This window comes from Papilio machaon, chromosome 15, assembly GCF_912999745.1.
Source record: "Papilio machaon chromosome 15, ilPapMach1.1, whole genome shotgun sequence".
Classification (NCBI taxonomy): Eukaryota; Metazoa; Arthropoda; class Insecta; order Lepidoptera; family Papilionidae; genus Papilio; species Papilio machaon.
Window position 1 is genome coordinate 6,027,586 of NC_060000.1, and position 24,310 is coordinate 6,051,895.

At 33.1% G+C, this 24,310-nt stretch overlaps 2 protein-coding genes across 3 annotated transcripts in view; both read left to right on the top strand.

Moving 5' to 3' along the window:
* The first annotated feature begins 4,811 nt into the window (after positions 1-4,811).
* Positions 4,812-24,310, top strand: part of LOC106710254 (NAD kinase) — a 42,163-nt gene continuing 22,664 nt past the window's right edge. The window contains exons 1-2 of one of the 2 annotated variants that reach the window (XM_014502261.2): positions 4,812-4,984; positions 8,306-8,440. In XM_014502261.2, the coding sequence (XP_014357747.2) occupies positions 8,307-8,440 (134 nt within the window). In that variant the 5' untranslated portion in view covers positions 4,812-4,984; position 8,306. Of the gene's footprint in view, positions 4,985-8,305; positions 8,441-11,753; positions 11,949-24,310 lie in introns of those variants that run through there. The other variant, XM_014502262.2, reaches the window with a different exon arrangement.
* LOC106710209 lies at positions 12,553-13,861 on the top strand. The gene has a single exon (XM_014502213.2). It carries the CDS (start codon positions 12,704-12,706, stop codon positions 13,859-13,861), a length of 1,158 nt encoding a protein of 385 aa, XP_014357699.2. The 5' UTR covers positions 12,553-12,703.

The window sequence follows — 24,310 nt, forward strand, 5'->3', positions numbered from 1 at the left end:
AGTGATAGATTTAACTTACAAAACTCATGGATGTGTTCGAATAAAAGTGTTAATTTCCAATTAATTATAAGACTGAAATGGTTTTTAAATGTCGTTTCAATTTAACAGTTCGTTTTATTATTAATCTTTTGATATGTGTTCTTATTTTTTAATCTATGGTTATTTTTTTTTAGTTAGACGATGTATTTCATATATTTTTATTATAAATAAATCTTAATAAGAGCTTCATCAGTTTTATAATTTTTTTTTCATTATGTTCAATTTCATTGTGTCTGTTTTATAGGTTAGAATTTCGTAATTAAAACAAAAAAAAATTAAATTAATTCTTATTTTGTATCAGTAGTAAATAATTTTTTTAAACATAAGTTAGTTACAATTTAAAGATTAAGAAAAAACGACGCTGGTTGAAAATGTTTGTTTCAAGTTTGCCGGGATTTTTTGAGCAATTTCATTAACAAATATAATTGTTACTTAGGCTCTCATTCTGTTCGATAATAGCTTATTTCTTAAGTTTAAGACGGTGGGGTATACTTAGACTATGCTTAGTATTAAGTATATTCCTAAATATTATACTCGTCAAAGGCACTGCGGGGCGTAATCTTTAATTATTAAAAGTAAAGGTTCAATTGAATCTATTTTAGAGGTTATGTAGGGATATTGCTTCAGATGACATACTTAGTTTCTTTCAACGAATCTTGTATGTGTAATAATTTTTTTAATAAATGATATAAATGCAGAATACATTTTTGTTTTATTTTGTTAAGATAAGCTTTTATTTAATTTCACAGAATCTTAGCAATCACGGAATATTTTTGAATAATTAGTTTTGTAATAAAAAGCCCTATATTTACGACACGCTTTAGGCTATATATTTTCACGCCTAGAAAGTTATGGGGTGAGTTAATTGAAAAAAAATATATGCAAGAAAGGGACAAGAATTGCAAGCCGTAATAGCAAAGGTAAAATTGCCATGGTAACGGTAAGGGTCAATTCACACGTACCGCAACCACACAACGTCGCAGCGTCAAAATGTGGTCAAGCTGTGGTTACGTGTGAATAGTGTCGCAGCGGCTTTTTGCAGTTGCGTGTGGTACAGACAAAATGGCGTCGTTGTGGTACATGTGAATTGACCCTTAATCTCAATCAATGGCGAAGACCTTCGTTGTCATTTGAGGATTTGAACTTTGACATAAGCAATTGATACTTTTGATGTGAAGATTGTTTTGACAACATCAGCTGGATATGAGGTTACTAAAGTGATAAATGTACTTTATTTATTAATTTTCTGTAGAGTTCACATGAATTTATACTATTAAAAAAATCATAATTATTTAAGTGCTAAAAATATTATTCACCCAAATAAATTTAATATAAAATAAATGTAAGAAATAAATAAATTCATTTATTCGAAAGTTTAGAATAAATACTCAGTCAACCTTGAGACTTAAACTTATGACAAAAATTACAACTAACAAACATACCGTACAGACCTAAAAGAGAACAAAAAGAAATCAACAATTATGATCGTTAAATAAAAGGAAAAACAGCACAAATCCAACAAAGGTACAAAAACTACTAATATATAGGCAACTCCGAGACGCCGAAACAAATCCGAATGCAATTACACACAGAAACATCTAGGTTTATTGATTATGAATATGAAGTTTTTATATCTTTTTTAAAGGTAAATATGTCGTAGTCACACATAAAAAACCGAATGTAAAAAAAAATCCGGCTGAATAAAAAACCGCCGGAATGTATTCGGCGCCACTCGACATATATATTGGCATTAACTAGATTTTTTCAAGAATTAACCTAAAAAGATAACACTAACGAAATTGATCTATGAGTGATTTTAAACATTTTATACTAGATTTTACTAAAACAATATTTGTATACATGTCGGAACAAGAATGACTCACTTTATGATGGATGTCTCACAGATTTCATATTATAGTGATAACAAAAATCTATATATAGCGGATATAAATAACTGTTCCCTTGATTTATCAGCTTGAATAAACTGCATTATAAATGTATGTCTCTATTCTATATTAATTATATTTAATAAAGAATTTAAAACTAAACTTTACTTTATTTTAAATAGTCTACCTGAGTTGTATAAAGACCTACACTAATGTGTTTTACTATAAAAACTGGTCAATCTTCAGAATTCATTATTCACATTTAGTTTTTTTGTCCTTTTAAAAAATACAAATTTAAGATTAATTAAATGTATATTATGTTACGTTACATCAAAAGCAGGTTTTCGTGCTACCCAAACGTTACTTTACAAAGTAAAAATATATTTAAATTAATGTAAAAACACCTACTGTGGGTTGCAACTGCCGTAACATTAATACGTATTGTCATCCTCTCATTCTTTTAACACTGCAGTTGAAACTTAAAGTAATATTTTATCGACTTGAAACTTTAGAAACTAAACGGGTTCATATAAACTATAATGTAAGATATTTGATGCAAAAGTATTTTAAAAGAATTAAACTAACAGCGAAATAATGAATTTAACTCTACTTCATAATAAACCTCGCTGTAGTATAAACTTAAACCGAACGTAAGTAAACAAAAATGTCAGACGTTCCGCAATGACGGATGGAAAGAGACTGCTTCGAGCAGCAGCGCACGCTTCCTTATAAAACCTTTTTTTTTTGTGGCTACCCTCAACAGTCCTAACACGGCTTCTCCTGACATGAGACCGTCCTCGGGCTCGTTCTTCCAGCATCTTCAACACTGGAATTCGTCTGTAACAATGGCATAGAGTTTTTCGATACCAGCTCGTTGGCAGGCGCGATGCGGGCGCGCTGCTCGTCGTCAGGTGCTGCACCGGCGCGCTGCTCGGCGACAGGCGCTGCACTAGCGTGCTGCTCGCGACAGGTGCTGCACTGGCGCGCTGCTTGTGGGCAGGCGCGGCTGTGGCGCGCTGCTCGTGGGCAGGCGCGGCTGTGGCGCGCTGCTCGTGGGCAGGCGCGGCTGTGGCGCTGCTCGTGGGCAGGCGCGGCTGTGGCGCGCTGCTCGTGGGCAGGCGCGGCTGTGGCGCGCTGCTCGTGGGCAGGCGCGGCTGTGGCGCGGTGCTCGTGGGCAGGCGCGGCTGTGGCGCGGTGCTCGTGGGCAGGCGCGGCTGTGGCGCGGTGCTCGTGGGCAGGCGCGGCTGTGGCGCGGTGCTCGTGGGCAGGCGCGGCTGTGGCGCGCTGCTCGTGGGCAGGCGCGGCTGTGGCGCGCTGCTCGTGGGCAGGCGCGGCTGTGGCGCGCTGCTCGTGGGCAGGCGCGGCTGTGGCGCGCTGCTCGTGGGCTGGCGCGGCTGTGGCGCGCTGCTCGTAGGCTGGCGCGGCTGTGGCGCGCTGCTCGTAGGCAGGCGCGGCTGTGGCGCGCTGCTCGTAGGCAGGCGCGGCTGTGGCGCGCTGCTCGTAGGCAGGCGCGGCTGTGGCGCGCTGCTCGTAGGCAGGCGCGGCTGTGGCGCGCTGCTCGTAGGCAGGCGCGGCTGTGGCCCGCTGCTCGTAGGCAGGCGCCGCGGCTGTGGCCCGCTGCTTGTAGCCAGGCGCGGCTGTGGCGCGCTGCTTGTAGGCAGGCGCCGCGCAGGCGCGCTGATTGAAGACAGGCACCGCTCAGGCGCGCTGATTGAAGACAGGCACTCTGCTGAGGCGCGCTGATTGAAGACAGACACTCTGCTGAGGCGCAGTGCACAACACAGCTACACAGTAGGACACAAGATCCGACCAAATCCGCATCTATATCAATAATAGTGTCCTCGGTTAGTTGATCATAACTCTTTATGGTTTCAAAACATTCGACAAATTACCATGCGAGCCATGACATCAGTGGAAGCCCGCAGTATGCCAGATAATGAACGTCCCGCAGTCCGTTCAATGCCTTAATTCACAAGACCATGTAGTTCCGCAATGACGGATGGAAAGAGACTGCTTCGAGAAGCAGCGCACGCTTCCTTATAAAACCTTTTTTTTGTGTGGCTACCCTCAACAGTCCTAACAATAATATAATAAAGAGGAAAGGTTTGTATTTTGTACTAGCGGTCGCGCGACTTCGTCAACGCAGAATTTTAAATAAAACAGGCTATAAAATACCCGCGTCATCAACTATTTCCCGTCAAAATCAGTTTAGCCGTTCCGGAGATGATACGAAACAAACTTACGGACAGACATACAAACAGACAAAAATGACTTTTGTTCTCAGAACGCAAATACATCACGTGTACGAAATATGATGTTTTCGCTCTTTACGTTAATATTATCTGAAGTCTTGTATACTTCAACATTCAACAGTCCATTGATGCATCGTATTCCGTCTCTTTTATACTTATACTAGCTGTCGCCCGCGACTCAATCCGCGCGGGATTTAAAAAAATAAGTAACCTATGCCAAATTTCATCGAGATCCATGCAGCCGTCCTTGAGATACCTTCAAACAAACAAACATCCATCCATCCATCCATCTAACCATTTGCATTTGTATTAGTAATATTTTTATAGCTATGCTTTGGTACTATACCGTCAAATAAATGAGAGTTATAAACATTCGGAGATGAAAGATAATATTTATAAAACTTTCGTAACGTTTAGTAGTGTATGATTACGTCTGCGCACGTGCAGTAAAGGTATTGTAGATTAAAGATTAGATAACACATGCACTACAGCTAGCTACAGATCGGAGTCGTATCGAATGATATGCAACAAGCCTATGTAGCGGTGAGAGGCTCGATGGCGACCGTGGCTTACTTCATTGACGCCGCAGCGCCTGCGACTGCGACCTGCCCGACCCCTAAACTAAAATATAAACGCTTATTGTCATACAAATCGCTGAGAAGCGCGCACGTTTCTCTCAGATTTGTTTTCCCGCGCTCGCGTTATCCCGTTCTATTTTTAAATTTTCAGTGTCATTTATCGAACAATAAAAAGTTCGCGGTTATGTTGTGACATTAACAAAGGAGACGTGTGGATATATCATTTAAAGTAAGTGAAATTTAAATAAAGTTTGACGATGTAAAATGTTAACCTTTTCGATGTTACTGTTTGATAACCGTGTTTAAGTCTTTTTGAACTTTGGATTTTGTAAGGAAATTTTTTGTTGTATCGTAACTTAAAAGAGTAGTTACTAGTTATACCCATTTTTTATTAGTCTAGATTTATCTCATCTATTCGTCAGTAAACTACTTTAGTTGTCATCTTTTAGTTAATTAAAAGCGCCTTTTGGACTTTTTAATTTAAATCCCCGAATTGTTTCCAAAGTATTTAAACCTAAATGTTTTGAAACTAAATTTTATCTCATTATATCTACAAAAAATCTGTAGACTGATTGTTATAACCCTCAAGTTGTATTGTGCACGCATAGTAATTTTTATTTTTTGTATGAATTAAAATAAAAGATCCTTTTTATACGACATCTACCGACGAAAAAACATAAAATAAATACTTGATTCAATGTTGTTTCTCACTGGTTTGGCATTGTTTGCTAATATAATTATACACACATTACTTACCGTAGATTTCCGAGACCAAATTCTCCGTTTAAAACATATTGTTATTTCTGTTTTGTCAAAGATAATGACAGGGATGGAGATATGTTTCAAACAGAGATTTTGTTCTTAGAAAGCCACGGTCGACCCAATAACTTATTTGCATAATAAAAACATCTTTTAATTCTAATAATGAAAATAGATTATGAAAACACGAAATATATCTTATATTTGAGTGTAGGAAACATAACACATGGTGTTGCCATTATCATCAGAAATTAACAGCACAGAAACTGGCAAAAGCTCAATTGAAAGACGAAAATAAATTTATACCAATGTGTTGGTAGTTTAAATCCACAGTTACTTCTTGTACAAGGCGTCAAAATAACATAAGAATTACGTAAAATGCAACGCTATCACAATAACAATTCAGTTTTTCATTTGCGACATTGTTTTAACAAGATGCGATAAACATATTTCATAGCAGTCGTTCGTATTATGTCGCAGTATTTTTTGACGTTGACTTTTTCTACAGTGTACAAAACCGTAGTAACGACTTCCAACTTCAAACTCAGTTCTCATGATTTTGCGCGTGTAATAAATTATATTTATTGTGTTTATAAATGTTTTATAACAGTCTTCATTGAAAACATTGAAAAAGTCAAGGTTAAAAGTGGCAATCGTAATGAATGATAGCGTTTTTTTCAGACTTCTCTGAGTGAACTTAATAATGCATTAGAAAACAATGGATAATAAAAAATGACTGAAAAAATAAAACCTTATAATCAGAACAAGTTTATGCAGAATCTATGTAGGTACATATGCGATCTTTATTATCTATCTTTTTTAAATTAAATAAAATATTGTTCCTCTTTGGTTCTTAAACTACTGGACAGATTCTGGTGGAACTTTGGTAGAATAGTCTGAGGATACCAGAGAAAGTTTGTTCAAAACTTTTAACGTTGTTTTGACTATGGCACTACAACACATGCCGGGTTGACCTAGTGTGTTCCTTAACATGTTTATAAAGCGAACACAATGTGTTCGCACATGTCATGTGTAGGCAAAATCAGTCGATGTAAATATTTTTAACAATACTCACTGTTAATTTGAGATAACGAATACTAACGAGTATATAACGCTTTTAACATCTGAATAAATCGGTCTCACATTCAATACGATTGCTGAACGGAATTGCCTTGAAGGAAATCAATTACTGATCCCACGCAAACTCCAATATATCAAACTAGCAATTAGTCGCGACTTCGTCAGCGTTGAATTTTAAAAGTAGCCTGTACCTAATTCCAGTATACATCAGCTACCTTCCAGTAAAAGTCCCGTCAAAATTGGTCTAGCTGTTTCAGAGATTATGCGGAAAAAAACGTGGTCTAGCCACAGACAGACAAAAGTTTTTGAAATAGTTTTTTCTTATAAGCAACGCAAATACATAATATTACGGCACGGCATACAAACACTCCAATAGGAGTATAAAATTTTATAAATTGTATAGATATATCTAAATACAATAGATACTCGACATCGACAACCCAACAAACGTTTTGCAGGGCAGTGTTGAACTAATTTTGTCGGATTATAGAATAACCACTGCCTAAGTCGCCGGATAATAGTACAGATTTTTTTTACAAAACAGTACACGTAATCCGACAAATAACAGATTCAATGAGAAGACTACATCTCTACATTCTATGAAACTGGTTGATTGGAATATTGTTCAATTTATTTTACTCCATTCATAAATATCCGTATCGATCTAACTTGGTTATTAGACAAAAAACTTGAGAGGTGTCAAGGGACACCCGGATGGAACGAAGTTCCTTTCGATTAATTAGTGAAGGAACCAATGTTTATTCTATGAATAAAAAACTTAAGTCTTCACAAGAAGTACATTTTATTTCTATGAATTTTCGTTATATATTGTCACGTCGTTGCCATGGTTATTATAGCAAAAAGTATCGTGACAACTTTTCGTAAGAATTTTTCCGGTCTAGCCCCCTTTCACAACGCGCGATAAACTTCGTTCCAAAATCTATGATTGTCAATGGTACGTAATACTTGAGGACACCAATAAAGTAACATGTTCAGATGACATAATTTCATTTATAAATTGACTCATTTAAGTTGAACCAACCAGTTTAGAAGCTTATAATTTACCACAAATAGGCTAATATTAATAAGAAAAAAATAGCAAATAGTCATACACATGCTCTCAATTCATGATTTAAAGACAGAGCTCATGAGGTTTACCTTGGGCTTGGAACAAGATCTCAATAATTTTACTGTACCTTTACAACGCGAAGCTACCCTCTAATCTTTCTATTATAATTCTTAACACAAAGCAATACGGTCCATTTTAGCGTACCGAATTCAAAGAAACATCAGTGAAAAAGTATTGTAGTCACAGAGGTGATAGTCGAAACTATAACTTATGGCATTGATCAAAATAGGTCATCATGTTGCAGTCGAAAATTAAACAAGCTTAAAAAAATGTTGCTCGCTACATGTTTAACTGCCCCTTAAATATTATTACATTTAGATTTAGTTTAATAAATATAAGAAACTGCTTAAGTAATCCTTATATGGTTGTGGGTGAAGCAGTGAGTGATACAAAGCCTGAATTTCGAGGATTCGCTTTTGGATTGTCAATAGGGATTGAAGTGATTTTTACGGTCCTTTGAACTGCTGAAGTCTTGAACAGTCTAAATAAAATGATCTAGGTTAGAGAACTCATTATGCTATTTTTTTTTCTAAAAAATTTTGAAATTAACGTGTTTCCCACTATTATTTTCTATATTTTCAGAATGTTAAACGAGCAAGATTTAGTAGTGGCGCGGGCCTTAGCGGCGGAATCACGTGAAAATTCCCCGGGAGGATCTCCCGGACCGCTTCGCAAAAACCCACTTAACAAAGTGGTAGACAAACTTAAAACATTCAGGTAAGTCGATATTTTATGTAATAGTTCTTAATTAAAAATATTATGGGATAAAATTAAGGAACCACGTATTAAATATCTTGATAATTTGACCTAAGAGTATGTACTAAAATAATTTAACTTAAAAACTCCATAAATCATTTAAACTCGTAAGTAAAGTCTATTGGACTCTGGCTTTGATGATGTCTATCTATTAAAGCCAAAATCTAATATACCCTTTAAAATAAGTTGTTAATAGCATGTAAGTAAAAAAAATACGAAGACGAAATTTATTTCAGAATTTTAGATATACTTTACAGAGAAAAGTATAATAAAATATTACTCTGCTCAACTACGAGGAGGTGCACATTTATAAACGTCATAGGCAAAACGTCAAGTGCGTGTGAAGACCTCCGTGAAGTTGGCCCCCTCACTTTCATTTTTTTAACTTTTTTTTACGCAAATCGTTTGAGAATCGTTTGAGAGAGTTTGAGAGAAAAGAAATATCGTTTGAGAGTTCCTACTTTCTCCGTAAAAACAATTTCAAATTCTAGTGTTAAGTTGGCCCCCTCACTTTACTTTTTTCTATTTTTTTCAATGCGAATCGTTAGAGAGTCGTTTGAGAGACATTAAGAGAAAAGAAATATCGTTTGAGAGTTTTTACTTTTTCTGTAATAAATATTTTGATTCTGGGCATCGAAAGTTACAAATCGATTTTCTTTTTTTTCCGAATTAAATATGGCAATCATACACTTGGACGTTTCAAATTTATTGTGTAGGTAGAGAATGGTAAAAGAGTGATTGAGAGAAAAGAGAAATCGTTTGAGAGTTAATACTTTTTCTTAAATAAATATTTCAATGTCGGAATCGAAAGTAACAAATCGATTTTCCTTTTTTCCGAATTAAATATAGCAATCATGCACTTAGACGATTCAGATTTATGGTGTAGGTAGAGAATGGTAATAGAGTGATTGAGAGAAAAGAGAAATCGTTTGAGAGTTAATACTTTTTCTGAAGTATATATTTCAATGTCGGAATCGAAAGTTACAAATCGATTTTTCTTTTATTACGAATTAAATATGGCAATCATGCACTAAGACGTTTCAAATTTATTGTGTAGGTAGAGAATGCTTAGGGAGTGATTGAGAGAAAAGAGAAATCGTTTGAGAGTTAATACTTTTTCTGAAATATATATTTCAATTTCGGAATCGAAAGTTACAGATCGGTTTTCCTTTGCTCCGAAATAAATATGGCAACCATGCACTTGGACGTTTCAAATTTATTGTGTAGGTAGAGAATAGTAAGAGAGTGATTGAGAGAAAAGAGAAATCGTTTGAGAGTTAATACTTTTTCTTATATATATATTTCAATGTCGGAATCGAAAGTAACAAATCGATTTTCCTTTTGTCCGAATTAAATATAGCAATCATGCACTTAAACGTTTCAAATTTTTTGTATAGGTATAGAATGATTAGGCAGTGATTGAGAGAAAAGAGAAATCGTTTGAGAGTAGATACTTTTCCTGAAATAAATATTTCAATTTCGGAATCGTAAGTAACAAATCGATTTTCAAAAACTTACAAATCTCAAAAATTGAAATATTTATTTCAGAAAAAGTATTAACTCTCAAACGATTTCTCTTTTCTTTAAATCAATCTATAACCATTCTCTACCTACACAGTAAATTTGAATCGTTTATTCTCATGATTCCCATATTTAATTCGGAAAAAAGGAAAATCGATTTGTTACTTTCGATTCCGACATTGAAATATATATTTCAGAAAAAGTATTAACTCTCAAACGATTTCTCTTTTCTCTCAATCACTCTCTTACCATTCTCTACCTACACAGTAAATTTGAAACGTCTAAGTGCATGATTGCCATATTTATTTCGGAGTAAAGGAAAACCGATCTGTAACTTTCGATTCCGACATTGAAATATTTATTTCAAAAAAAGTATTAACTCTCAAACGATTTCTCTTTTCTCTCAATCACTCTATTATAATTCTCTACCTACACCATAAATTTGAATCGTCTAAGTGCATGACTGCCATATTTAATTCGGAAAAAAGGAAAATCGATTTGTTACTTTCGATTTAGAAATTGAAATATTTATTTCAGGAAAAGTATTAACTCTCAAACGATTTATCTTTTCTCTCAATCACTCTCTAATCATTCTCTACCTACACAATAAATTTGAAACGTCTAAATGCATGATTGCCATAATTATTTTGGAAAAAAAGGAAAATCGATTAGTAACTTTCGATTCCGACATTGAAATATATTTTTCAGAAAAAGTATTAACTCTCAAACGATTTCTCTTTTCTCTCAATCACTCTATTATCATTCCCTACCTACACCATAAATTTGAATCGTCTAAGTGCATGATTGCTATATTAAATTCGGAAAAAAGGAAAATCGATTTGTTACTTTCGATTCCGACATTGAAATATATATTTCAGAAAAAGTATTAACTCTCAAACGATTTCTCTTTTCTCTCAATCACTCTCTTACCATTCTCTACCTACACAATAAATTTGAAACGTCCAAGTGCATGATTGCCATATTTATTTCGGAGCAAAGGAAAACCGATCTGTAACTTTCGATTCCGAAATTGAAATATTTATTTAAGAAAAAGTATTAACTCTCAAACGATTTCTCTTTTCTCTCAATCACTCTCTTACCATTCTCTACCTACACAATAAATTTGAAACGTCCAAGTGCATGATTGCCATATTTATTTCGGAGCAAAGGAAAACCGATCTGTAACTTTCGATTCCGAAATTGAAATATTTATTTAAGAAAAAGTATTAACTCTCAAACGATTTCTCTTTTTTCTCAATCACTCTCTTACCATTCTCTACCTACACAATAAATTTGAAACGTCCAAGTGCATGATTGCCATATTTAATTCGGAAAAAAAAGAAAATCGATTTGTAACTTTCGATGCCCAGAATTAAAATATTTATTACAGAAAAAGTAAAAACTCTCAAACGGTATTTCTTTTCTCTTAATGTCTCTCAAACGACTCTTTAACGATTCGCATTGAAAAAAATAAAAAAAAGTAAAGTGAGGGGGCCAACTTAACACTAGAATTTGAAATTGTTTTTACGGAGAAAGTAGGAACTCTCAAACGATATTTCTTTTCTCTCAAACCCTCTCAAACGATTCTCAAACGATTTGCGTAAAAAAAAGTTAAAAAAATGAAAGTGAGGGGGTCAACTTCACGGAGGTCGTGTGAAGTACAGCTTTCAATCTAATGTCAAAGTCAAACCAATAAACCAAGATAAACTGTGATGACAGTTAACCTATTCATCTTATAAATAATAATTTTTTTTTCTCCATTGAAACGTCTTCATATGTGTTGTGATTTAGATGGATAAGTAAGATGTGCTATGCCTCAGCAATTATTATATTTCATAGATAAGTTAATGAACCAATTTAGGGATTGAAGTATGGTTATGAAGATGGATTACAAAGTCAAATTCAAACAACCTGCGACAAGCAAAGAAATAGTAGATGAAGATGAGAGGTATGCTTTACTTATAATTTTTTAAATTCTGTGACCTAAATTGATATGCGCTATTTTTTTAAGAAAACAAAAGAACCTATGTTGCATATTGTATTTTGTCACAGATTAAAAATATGTGACAGAAGTCAAACGAATCGAATAAACTATCTCGCGGGTATAGAATCGAATACAATTACCATTTTTTACAACTATACTCTTATATTATCTGTCTAATGTTTATCAGTTTTGGTTTCATATTTTATTCTAGTTGAACACATTGCAATTTTTATATTTTGGATTTTTAAATACAAAAAAGGTTTAATTAATGGCTTGACCCTTTTAATGCTAAAAGGTAGTTGGTGAACAGTGATCACTATGTGATATCTCTAACTTAGTCCTAATTTGACTACATATGTAATAAAATATTTGCTAAATCTACATAAAATATCAGTATTTTCGTTTCCAAAAAAGTCGATGTGGGGGCAGCACTGAAAATACAGAAATGAATCGATTTTAATCTTATGTTAATATACGTACTGTGTTTAATCCATTATAGTCTATGACCGTTTTCGTAACAAATTTCTATTATTTACAAATCGGTCGGTTGTTGGTTGGAATTGTAAATAAATCAGATTTGATTGTAAAATCTGTGCCTTCTAACGTTATTTGAAAAAAAATATATTTGAATCCTAGTTACATGGTTTTCGTCCGTTTCGCGGTCTACAAGACAGTTCGTACTTCGTAGACAGATACGAAATTTATGAACCGTTCTCGCAATGGATTTAATTGCGGAATTGATGCAAGAAGTTACTCTTAACAATTTCGATGTTGGATCGTCGACATGGGTTGATGTTACTTATATCAATAATCCACACAGTTTTTACGTTCGACCAACCTCGTACAGAAGTTTTTTATCTTCAATGCAAATTCATGGTCAGAAACTTGAGCAGCAAGATCTGCAGTTGAGTATGAATATAGTTTATTATTCTAAAACACTAAAGCACTTTTGTAGAGGTTTAATTTATCATATAGATACAGCAAAAAAGAATTGTACATGTGACATATATGCCATTGATTATGGTTGTGTAGAGAAATCTGTCTCATTAAAAAATATGTATTCTCCTCTCCTTGAGCAAGGTTTGCCACCTCTAGCAACTCACTGTCAATTGGCAAATTGTGAACCTAAGAATGGCTTGTGGAATGAAAAAGAAATAGATGCTATGAAATGTTATATAGGGACAGAGAAGGCAAAGTTAATAGTAAAAGGGAAGACAAGTCTTAAACTAATTGTCGAATTGTATAACTCTTGTCCTGATGATATAGCCACAATGCTAGCATTAACGGGTTATTCAACCATGGGCTATAATGAAAATGTTATTAGCCGCATTCCTAATTTCAAACAAGAAAAACATTACTATACCTACACAAAGATAGAACCAGGAAATATTTTACATGTTAGAACTCAATCAGGAAAAGAACTTAATAATTTCTATGTCGCAAAAGTTGATGATTATTATGACTACTCTAAGAATATAAATAATTTTCTTGCATATTCTAAGCAAGCACAAAGTTTAAGGTCAGAAGATATGAAAGAAAACAAACCTGTAAGTGTTTATGTACCACATTTTGTAAGATATGAACGTGGCATTATACAAAAGATTACAGTGTCTGAAGAAAAAGCTTTGGTACAATTAGTTGACTGGGGTTTTGTTATTGAAGCTGATGTGTCTGCAATGAAGCCTATGTCGGAATATTATTTTTTAAATCCTGTAATTGCTATTTATTGTACAATAGAAAAAAGTAAACAATTTGACGCTAGCTTAAAGAAATTCCTACACACAGGTTGTGAGTTTCTTATTAAAATTGAAGAGGTTGGAAATGAATTTGATAAACCTAATATTGTTAGTTTATCTCCATTACCCAAACAAAAATAATTGCTGTTATAATATATAACAATTTTTTTATCAAAATTTAGCAAATTCTCTTAGTTTTTGTTTGGGTTGCTAGAAATTTAATTAGGAAATATAGCCTAATATCATTTTAGTTTGAAGGTATTTCCAATTCTTTCATTTCCTTTATTTTTCAGTTTGAAACAAGTGTTATAAATTATTATCATAAGATTTAATAAATTTAAACTGATAAAAGATGGCTTTGTTCAGAAACACATTGTTACTATTTTCATTGTAAAAGAAATCATAACCGCAACAATAGTGTTCTAAGAAAATGAAATTTTGATGTTCTTGTAAAGTGAAAAACATGTTTAATGTCTACACTAAGACTGAATAATTTAGAATTTGAGACTTACAACTTTATATGAAGTTAAAGTCATAAATAAATAAATATGATCATCATATAAATATAACTATAATTAATTATATTGTTAATAGATTATTTCGTAGTATTACAATTAGTATAAGGCTATAGCTTTTTGCAATATTAAACCTAAACCTAAAATTAAAACATTTAACTTTTCTAGACCAGAATTATATTTTATGTTGTGTTGTGGTATGACAAATATTTTATGCAGAGTATGCAGTTAATGATTTGACGGATTTTATTTAAAACATTAATAATATAAATTAATATTCACACATAGTTTAGTTACTATTTAGTTTACTTTATGTTGGTATTATATGGCAAATGTATTTACAATTAAAGATTCCATTTAAAAAATAAACAGCATTTAACAATTAAAACAATTAGTTTAATTTATATTATTGTATTCGTGAGTAATTTACGGCTAAACCAAGCTTGAAGTAAAAAAAGTGCAACACAACTAAATAATCTATAATAATTTGAGCTGTAAAAACGCCTGTCACTTTTAATATAGCAATTATTTATAATAGATAAATATTATCTGATCTAAAACAGGCGTCATAATATTTTAATTAAACTACAGTTTTAAAGAGATAAATGTGTATCCGAAAATAACTAATAAGAAAATAAAAGAAGTAGAAGAAATGCATTATACGCAACATATAGCTTAAGTACTATGAACATATTAGAACTTAAATTCAGCTAGATCCATTAAAACAAATTGCCTCAGTAAGTCAGTAATGCAAATGACTGGCAAATAAGTTAAAAAGCAATTTGGAAAGGGCGTGTCAATACTTGGGTATTCAATGTTGGTTGACTGTAAAGATACAATGAACTGGACACCATAACAATTATGAGGCCTCAGGCACAGTTGTTTTTCGGAACTACCGGATAAAGTACGTGAGCCGTTAAGCCCACGCATTGTTTTTATGTTAAAGGTTACAAGCAAGCGTTTAAAAACGTTATTTTAGTGAATTATTTTTAAATTTAGGCAACATTTAGTTTTAACTTTAATATTTCTTTTTAATGAAACTAAATTTCCAATACATTTCCACTGCTGAAGACTTACGTTATAAATCTTTCGTGTTTATAATGAACGTCTGAAAAAAAAAAATTATGCCTGGTACACATATAAACAACAATAGGGTATGCGAGCACTTTGTTTGAGAAATATTCTAAGCCAAGATAAGTCAGTTTTAGAAGTAAAGCCATCCAATACCATACCTGTAAAAAAAGGCGCGTTGTTTAGGTGGTGTGGACTAGCCTTTAGCAGTTTTAGGAAAGCTACCACACGCCTGAGTCAGACACCCCGGTGCGTAACAGTTGTAGGACAATGACTCTTGACCCACCGTCTGCGATTCAATTATAGTGCCCGCACATTTTGGATTACGAGGTTATTGTACACAGCAGACTTCTGAAATGTTATCGTTCGAGATTTATAATAAATCCATTTCTTGTCTGTTAAATATAATCTAATTTTACCAATATAAAGGTATGGTCAAACTTAAAAAAAGCTACATTGGAAAGATCTAATATAGCTTTGTGTTTTAACCGAAATCCTTAATAATAAATCAAGAACTATAGTTTTCTTTAATCTCATAAAAATAAACTCCAACGATACAAAATATACTTCTTTCTCAAGTTTTTTTTTAAAAAGAATCATGATTTCAGGCAGTGAAATTTGGATGATTAAAACAAGTCTTCAATTAAAATTTCGTGAATACTTTATGAATTTTGCTACTGAACCAACTGTTAGTATTAATTCCTGTGTTCGCAGTAATTTGGCGAGCAAGATGTTACTTTCACTAAACTTGATCCAGTACAAACTGAATTAGATTCAGTTTTCAGCGAGATATCGCGTGACTTGTGATCAGAAGGCGGCACAACTTTCATTAACCTAATTATGACCGTTCACTTCAGACTAAGTTTTTTGTTACTTTTTGTGGCTTAAATATTTAAAAGCAAATAATTAAAGAATTTTTTGAAATTCCCACTAATTGTTAGTTTTAAAATTATTATAGACTCTACTAATATAACTAAAAAGGGTTTTCGAGTCGATAAATAACCAGCAAGTAATTGCTCATACAGATTCCGTTGGTAACAGGATTTGTGATTCATAACAAGATTGTCAAGTATTGAAAATGCTAATATTCTGGAGTTGTTAATGGACGGAAGAGCTTTGTAGAGTAATGTCGAGTATTTCTAAGTACTCTCTATAAATAACTTAGGTATATGACATTCCAAAGAAATTTGTTCAGTCGTTTACAATAGAAAAATATACAAAAAAATATAGTCTACTTCATAAACAGAGCTTTCTATTAGTAAAAGAACATTTTAAATTGATTCAATAGTTTTTGAGATAAATCCCGACAAACAATTTTTTTTATAATATTCATACGTAAAAGCATTCATTCTTTTATGTCCACAGATTAAGTAAATATTTAAATTTGATTTGATAATTATAAAATGTTGCCCACTCAATCATAGATTATAACAGTTTAATAGATATCGTGATACAATTCTGGAATAGGATTTTGTGTAGACAAGCTTTTACAGTAGTTGTCAGACATGTTGGCGGCTCTTAACTTCTCGCGAGTCGCGTTTCCTAAAACAAACTTAGGTATTGTACGATGCGGGGGGAGGGCACTGCGCAGCGCATCTATGAATTTGGGCCACCAAGATATTTGAAATGAATTGTACTTGAGTTTACATTATAACACGGTTACTTTGATCCAACGAAAAATGTTAATCGAATTTTAATAACTATAATTTGTTAACAGAACCATTAATGGTAGTTATAATAACTTTAGACATTTTATTATTCACTTTTAATGTGCCATTAATTGATAGCCATGGATTCCACTGCCAACACACATGTTGGCGTCCATCTCGTGCTCATTGAAAACATTGTTTCATTATTATTATTAACACTTAAAACAATATTTTTAACAGTAAACAGTCTTGCTAAAGAAGTTCCCAGATATTAACTCTAAAACAAATGAACAACTTTATTTAAGAGCAAGTTGGTGACTATCCATCCACAAGATAGATATAAAAATAAATATCTGTAATTCACATAATAACAATGTGTAATGTAAATATCATTGTTCATACTCCGAACACGTGCTGATAATGTACCGTGCAAAGTTTAAAAATTCTATAACTTAGATAACTGGTTGGTATATAATCATATTAAAAAGAACGATATCGTCTGCTAGCCAATGTGTACATAAATATATAGCTCAATTTGTTTGATAAAGTCGAGGCAGTTTTTTTTCTTTGCAATTTCGTGGTATCGTTAAACCCGGCGTGTGTTGGAGCGGAACGCTTGCTATCAGTTTCACAGTCGCTCTGGTCGTGTTCGGTCGTATACACCAGGCGGCGCACTCATAAATATTATTCTTTAAAACATCAAACCAGCAACTCCTTAGCCTCCGTATTATTTTAACAATTTTGTACAACACAACCGTGTTTATTTTGCAATAACGTTTCGCGTGCTACAGAAGGTTGCCGTACAGTGTTGTGAAATTAGATTCGCTTTCGGGCATGCGAGTTGTATAATTCGTACTTTATTGAGGATAGGTTTACAAGTGTAGAATATCCAGTCAAGTGATGTGGTAAAAGACCTCGCCATGTTGTCTATGGAATCGTTGTGGTGTTCCTCGGAGAGCGAGCTGTCCAGTCTTAAGATTGCGAAGACCGTTGAAAGACCTGAGTACAGATTTTCGAGAAGACGATCATCTAAGAGTTTAATACCTCAGGCTCTTTTGCACTGTCCGGAGCCACAACCGAGAGCTCACCGCCGACGAAGATCTGGCACTTGGCCGTAAGTTTCTTAATGTTGTCATTACTACAAACGTTTTGTTTAAAAATCAATCGGTCAAGGCGACCAGAGTTGACTGAGATTACCATAGATGAATTTAAATTACTATTGTTGTTTATCTTACTTCTTACCATTATGGATGGATAGATGTTTGTTTGAAGGTATCTACGGAACGGCTCAACGGATCTTGATGAAATTTGGCACAGATGTAGAACATGGCCTGGAAGAATAAATAGGCTACTTGTTATATTTTTTAATTCCGCGCAGACGGAGTTGCGTGCGACAGCTAGTAATGAATAAATAATAGAAGGCACTTTATTGGAAAACAATTATTATTATGTTTTATAGTACAAAAGTATTACAATGTAGTCTCATGAGCTTATCACCCTAAATGGATATATCAGGTAGAAACTACATGTGAGCCCGCATGCTCCAAATAGGCTGCGGTGAAAAGTGGGTTAAGACGACTTAATATGTCTGTCTCTTACCGCCTTATAAAGCTAAAAAAGTTAAAGTAAACGATTGTTTTTTTATTAAAATGGGCGAGCACTTTACCACAATCGTATCGTATAATATTAGAAAGATAATTTATCACATTTCATAGGATTCAATATCAAATCGTTACTTGAATGTTGAAAATTACAAGATGCCATAACCCATAGCTATTGTCTTGAAGTACATTTCGTATCACACAGGAAATTTTTGACAGTGTCTAGAAGATTAATTAGGCCGTGGTTATAAAATATCAATATGATAACGTAACAATGTTGTTTATCAGTTCCCTCTTTAAGAGAAGTCTGTGCAACGCCTTTCACACCTCTCTATCAACCGTAAACTAATTAGTAAATATCATATTTTAAACATTTTCATGCAATTTGCTCGTCTAATGCAACTTGATGCATTCAGAATTGCAATTTCTTGCAAATACCTCGTTTAGATAGTGCACATTATCGCCTTTCTCTCTTACAGCTCTATGGACAAACATTTGCCTTCCTTTAGCTTAATGTCCATCAGAAGTACATATCTATACTAATATTATAAAGAGGAAAGATTTAATTGTTTGTTTGATTGTATTGAATAGTATCCGAAACTACTGAACATATTTGAAAAATTCTTTCACTGTGAAGTTACATTGTCTCCGAGTGACATAGGCTTTATTTATTATAAACTAGCGACCCGCCCCGGCTTCGCACGGGTGCAATGCAAAATATACCTACTACAGAATAAATGCACAATTTATTTAAGGTACTTAAATGGATAAGGATTAATGCTGTATTGTTTAAAATCACTTCGTAAAAGAATAAAAATGGTTATGCTGGGTTATCCCTAAGAGATAGACATATACCATCGCGGACTTTTTTGTTGAACTTTTTAAGGTGAACAATACTGTAGTACATTATTTTGGTCTATCTCGTAGGGTTCAGCCAGCGTTTGCAATATAAGCGCAAAAAAACGTGCTTATTTACGACATCACCTTAGAAAACTTTAAATTTATCAGTGTTTCTCTACTATATTATGCATTTATTATACATACAAACCTTCCTTAAGAATCACTCTATCTATTAAAAAAACCGCGTCAAAATCCGTTGCGTAGTTTTAAAGATCTAAGCATACATACGGACATACAGCGAAAGCGACTTTGTTTTATACTATGTATTGATGTTTAACTCCGCACAGACTAACTGGCGGGCTTCTGTCTACTTATTAGTAAATAGAGGAACTTGACACATGTCTGTCATTATTAGATTATAGTTTTTCAGTAATTTTGTAGTAATTTTTAAAATAAAGAGTAGTGATATTGTAAGACAATCGTAGCTAAAGTGAGATTATGCGAGAAAAAATGTTTCTAAGTGATGTGCATGATTTGTAAAGCCGCCACTACTATGGCTGCATTCACTTCGCCCCAGATAACTATTGACGTGTTAAAATTTAAAACCTTCGCATCGATTTAGTTTGTTTACACTTGCGGAATTTTAATATTTTTTATTGTATAAGACGAATCTAAACTATGAAGTTTTTATATAACATGGGCATATTTCGTCTAAACTATTATGTCACGTGACCTAAATAATATTACCTTGGTTTTCCTCTGCAGAGAGACACCTTAACAAAGTGAATATGAGATGAATATGATATTTATCATTAAATTTATCACTTTCGTATTCTTCTTGTTCTTGAATTGTATTGGAATATTAAACCAAACATATTTCGTTTATTACATTGAAAATGGGAAGAGTTTGTACTGTGTCAGCGTGAATAAATAGAAATTTATTTGATATATAAAATGAACATTACACGCGAAATATTTTCAACTTAATACATAGAATAATGAGAAAAGAAATTGATAAATATAAAAGAATTATTCATAATAATGTTTGTTATTATCTAGAAGGCCTAGAAACAAAAACATGCGTCGACGAAATGTCCTAGTTTCCTACATCTAGAGACGAAATGACCTCATTGCTTTGTAAAACAGTCGCCATATTTGCACGTATAGTTAAGTTTGACTTTTAACTAACTTTAATTTAAGAGTAAGTTCTTTGTAAAATTCTTATACCTGAACAAAACATATTCCTATCTCTATCTTTGGAAAGGGAATGAAAAGGATGAATATATATGTTTTGTAAAGCTAAATATCAAGGTTAAGAGTTTAAATAACCTCAGTTTCATACAAAGCACGGTCTATAACTTCTAACTTCTTCACAATAACTATATTATTTTATACGCTGTTAGAACTGTATTAGCTTTTACGAAGGAACTAATTTTTTTCTCGACAATGTAATTTTTATAAATTAAGTCCTAAGCTAATACTACTCATAGTGAGTAGGACTTGACACTTGAGTATCCATCTGGTTTGTAACAAGCTCAGAAGGATTACGTGACATATACCTAACATTACTGGTACTTCGTAATGTATGCATGCAGGATAAATAGGTGGAAGGAATTGCGCTAAGCTTTCTAATAGTTACATTCTTAATGTAGAGAGCGTATTTAAATATTCTTTTACAGATAAATAACTTTATTATTCGTATTACTTTCATTTTACCTCTATGGTTAGAAATACAGAGACAATTATATTTTTATACATTTCTTATCACAATTAAAAAAGCTATTTACAATGATGACTAAATAAAAAGTATTTTTGTTATCATTCAGTATGACCCAAATACAAAAATTACATTTTGTTTAATTAATGAAATGTAATGTATTCGTTTTTCAAAGTGAAATGTAGCAAATTCCTTCTAGAATATTCACTGATAAAATTTCAGTATTTTTTTTCTCTTTATCAAAATATCCCATTTTTTAATTTTTGTTTGCAAGTTTTCTGCAATTTCTTAATTTTTTTTGCGAATGTGGGTAAAGATTGTTTCATAACATTACGACAATATTATTCTTTGTATAAAAACCTTTTTACACCTCATTACGTAAGATATTTCTTAATTGAAATATACATATAAATAAGGAAGTGAAAAAAAAATAATGAAGGTTGATTTACTAATGTAAATTTATTGCTTATCATTAACTTATCCATATGTTATCTGTACCTAATAATTTGCTATGTAAGAAAAAAAAATATTCTTACACGAGAATAAAAGAGATTGTTTTTTTTTTTTGCTTCTATATAGAATTTAAGGTTTCGTTGTTAGTTTGTTACTATGGACTTCGTAGCAATATCTAAATATATCCCGTTTTGTACTTACCCCTATCTACATCTTACTAACAGCCACAGCATTTCTGTCAATATTTGAATACAAAAGAGGTAGTTATTGAAAATGGGGCTGCCACCTAATAGACTCACCGCAGTTTTTCGCCGAGCATTGTACTGATTCAAATTTAAACTGATGTTTTGTTGAGCCTCAATCTGAGATCTAATTTTAACCTGTTTCGTTAACTGAACTTTGTACCCTTTGTAACGTTGCCTTAAATTTGTTTAAGTTGAGATATGAATAGCTTGTTTTATTCTGATTTATCTCTTCCTGTTTATTTGTATTTTATATATATAAGTAAATGTTAACCTTTTTGATTGCGTGTCCGGCCAAAAGTCCGAGTTGTCCGGCTTTTGTTAGGCTTTTTACATTTCCTAAATGAGAGTGTACCTATTAATACTGAGACAAAATTCTAAATAATACATGGTGTCCGACCTTTCCACCCAAACCAAACCAAACTGTCCGGCCAAACTGGCTGGTATGACCGGCTAGAAGGTTTGGCGACCTGGCAACCCTATACATAGGGGCACAACAGTTTGGCAATTACAAATTACACAGTCTCACCAAATCCCCCCCCCCCCTGTATACTCATATATGTAGAAGATACATATCCTTATTAGATAAAATATCTAACGATACTAATTATGTAGGTTCCTAATCGGTCATTGAATTTTAATCTTTCAGTTTTAAATTAAAAGCTACCACACGCCTGAGTCAGACACCCCGGTGCGTAACAGTTGTAGGACAATGACTCTTGACCCACCGTCTGCGATTCAATTATAGTGCCCGCACATTTTGGATTACGAGGTTATTGTACACAGCAGACTTCTGAAATGTTATCGTTCGAGATTTATAATAAATCCATTTCTTGTCTGTTAAATATAATCTAATTTTACCAATATAAAGGTATGGTCAAACTTAAAAAAAGCTACATTGGAAAGATCTAATATAGCTTTGTGTTTTAACCGAAATCCTTAATAATAAATCAAGAACTATAGTTTTCTTTAATCTCATAAAAATAAACTCCAACGATACAAAATATACTTCTTTCTCAAGTTTTTTTTTAAAAAGAATCATGATTTCAGGCAGTGAAATTTGGATGATTAAAACAAGTCTTCAATTAAAATTTCGTGAATACTTTATGAATTTTGCTACTGAACCAACTGTTAGTATTAATTCCTGTGTTCGCAGTAATTTGGCGAGCAAGATGTTACTTTCACTAAACTTGATCCAGTACAAACTGAATTAGATTCAGTTTTCAGCGAGATATCGCGTGACTTGTGATCAGAAGGCGGCACAACTTTCATTAACCTAATTATGACCGTTCACTTCAGACTAAGTTTTTTGTTACTTTTTGTGGCTTAAATATTTAAAAGCAAATAATTAAAGAATTTTTTGAAATTCCCACTAATTGTTAGTTTTAAAATTATTATAGACTCTACTAATATAACTAAAAAGGGTTTTCGAGTCGATAAATAACCAGCAAGTAATTGCTCATACAGATTCCGTTGGTAACAGGATTTGTGATTCATAACAAGATTGTCAAGTATTGAAAATGCTAATATTCTGGAGTTGTTAATGGACGGAAGAGCTTTGTAGAGTAATGTCGAGTATTTCTAAGTACTCTCTATAAATAACTTAGGTATATGACATTCCAAAGAAATTTGTTCAGTCGTTTACAATAGAAAAATATACAAAAAAATATAGTCTACTTCATAAACAGAGCTTTCTATTAGTAAAAGAACATTTTAAATTGATTCAATAGTTTTTGAGATAAATCCCGACAAACAATTTTTTTTATAATATTCATACGTAAAAGCATTCATTCTTTTATGTCCACAGATTAAGTAAATATTTAAATTTGATTTGATAATTATAAAATGTTGCCCACTCAATCATAGATTATAACAGTTTAATAGATATCGTGATACAATTCTGGAATAGGATTTTGTGTAGACAAGCTTTTACAGTAGTTGTCAGACATGTTGGCGGCTCTTAACTTCTCGCGAGTCGCGTTTCCTAAAACAAACTTAGGTATTGTACGATGCGGGGGGAGGGCACTGCGCAGCGCATCTATGAATTTGGGCCACCAAGATATTTGAAATGAATTGTACTTGAGTTTACATTATAACACGGTTACTTTGATCCAACGAAAAATGTTAATCGAATTTTAATAACTATAATTTGTTAACAGAACCATTAATGGTAGTTATAATAACTTTAGACATTTTATTATTCACTTTTAATGTGCCATTAATTGATAGCCATGGATTCCACTGCCAACACACATGTTGGCGTCCATCTCGTGCTCATTGAAAACATTGTTTCATTATTATTATTAACACTTAAAACAATATTTTTAACAGTAAACAGTCTTGCTAAAGAAGTTCCCAGATATTAACTCTAAAACAAATGAACAACTTTATTTAAGAGCAAGTTGGTGACTATCCATCCACAAGATAGATATAAAAATAAATATCTGTAATTCACATAATAACAATGTGTAATGTAAATATCATTGTTCATACTCCGAACAC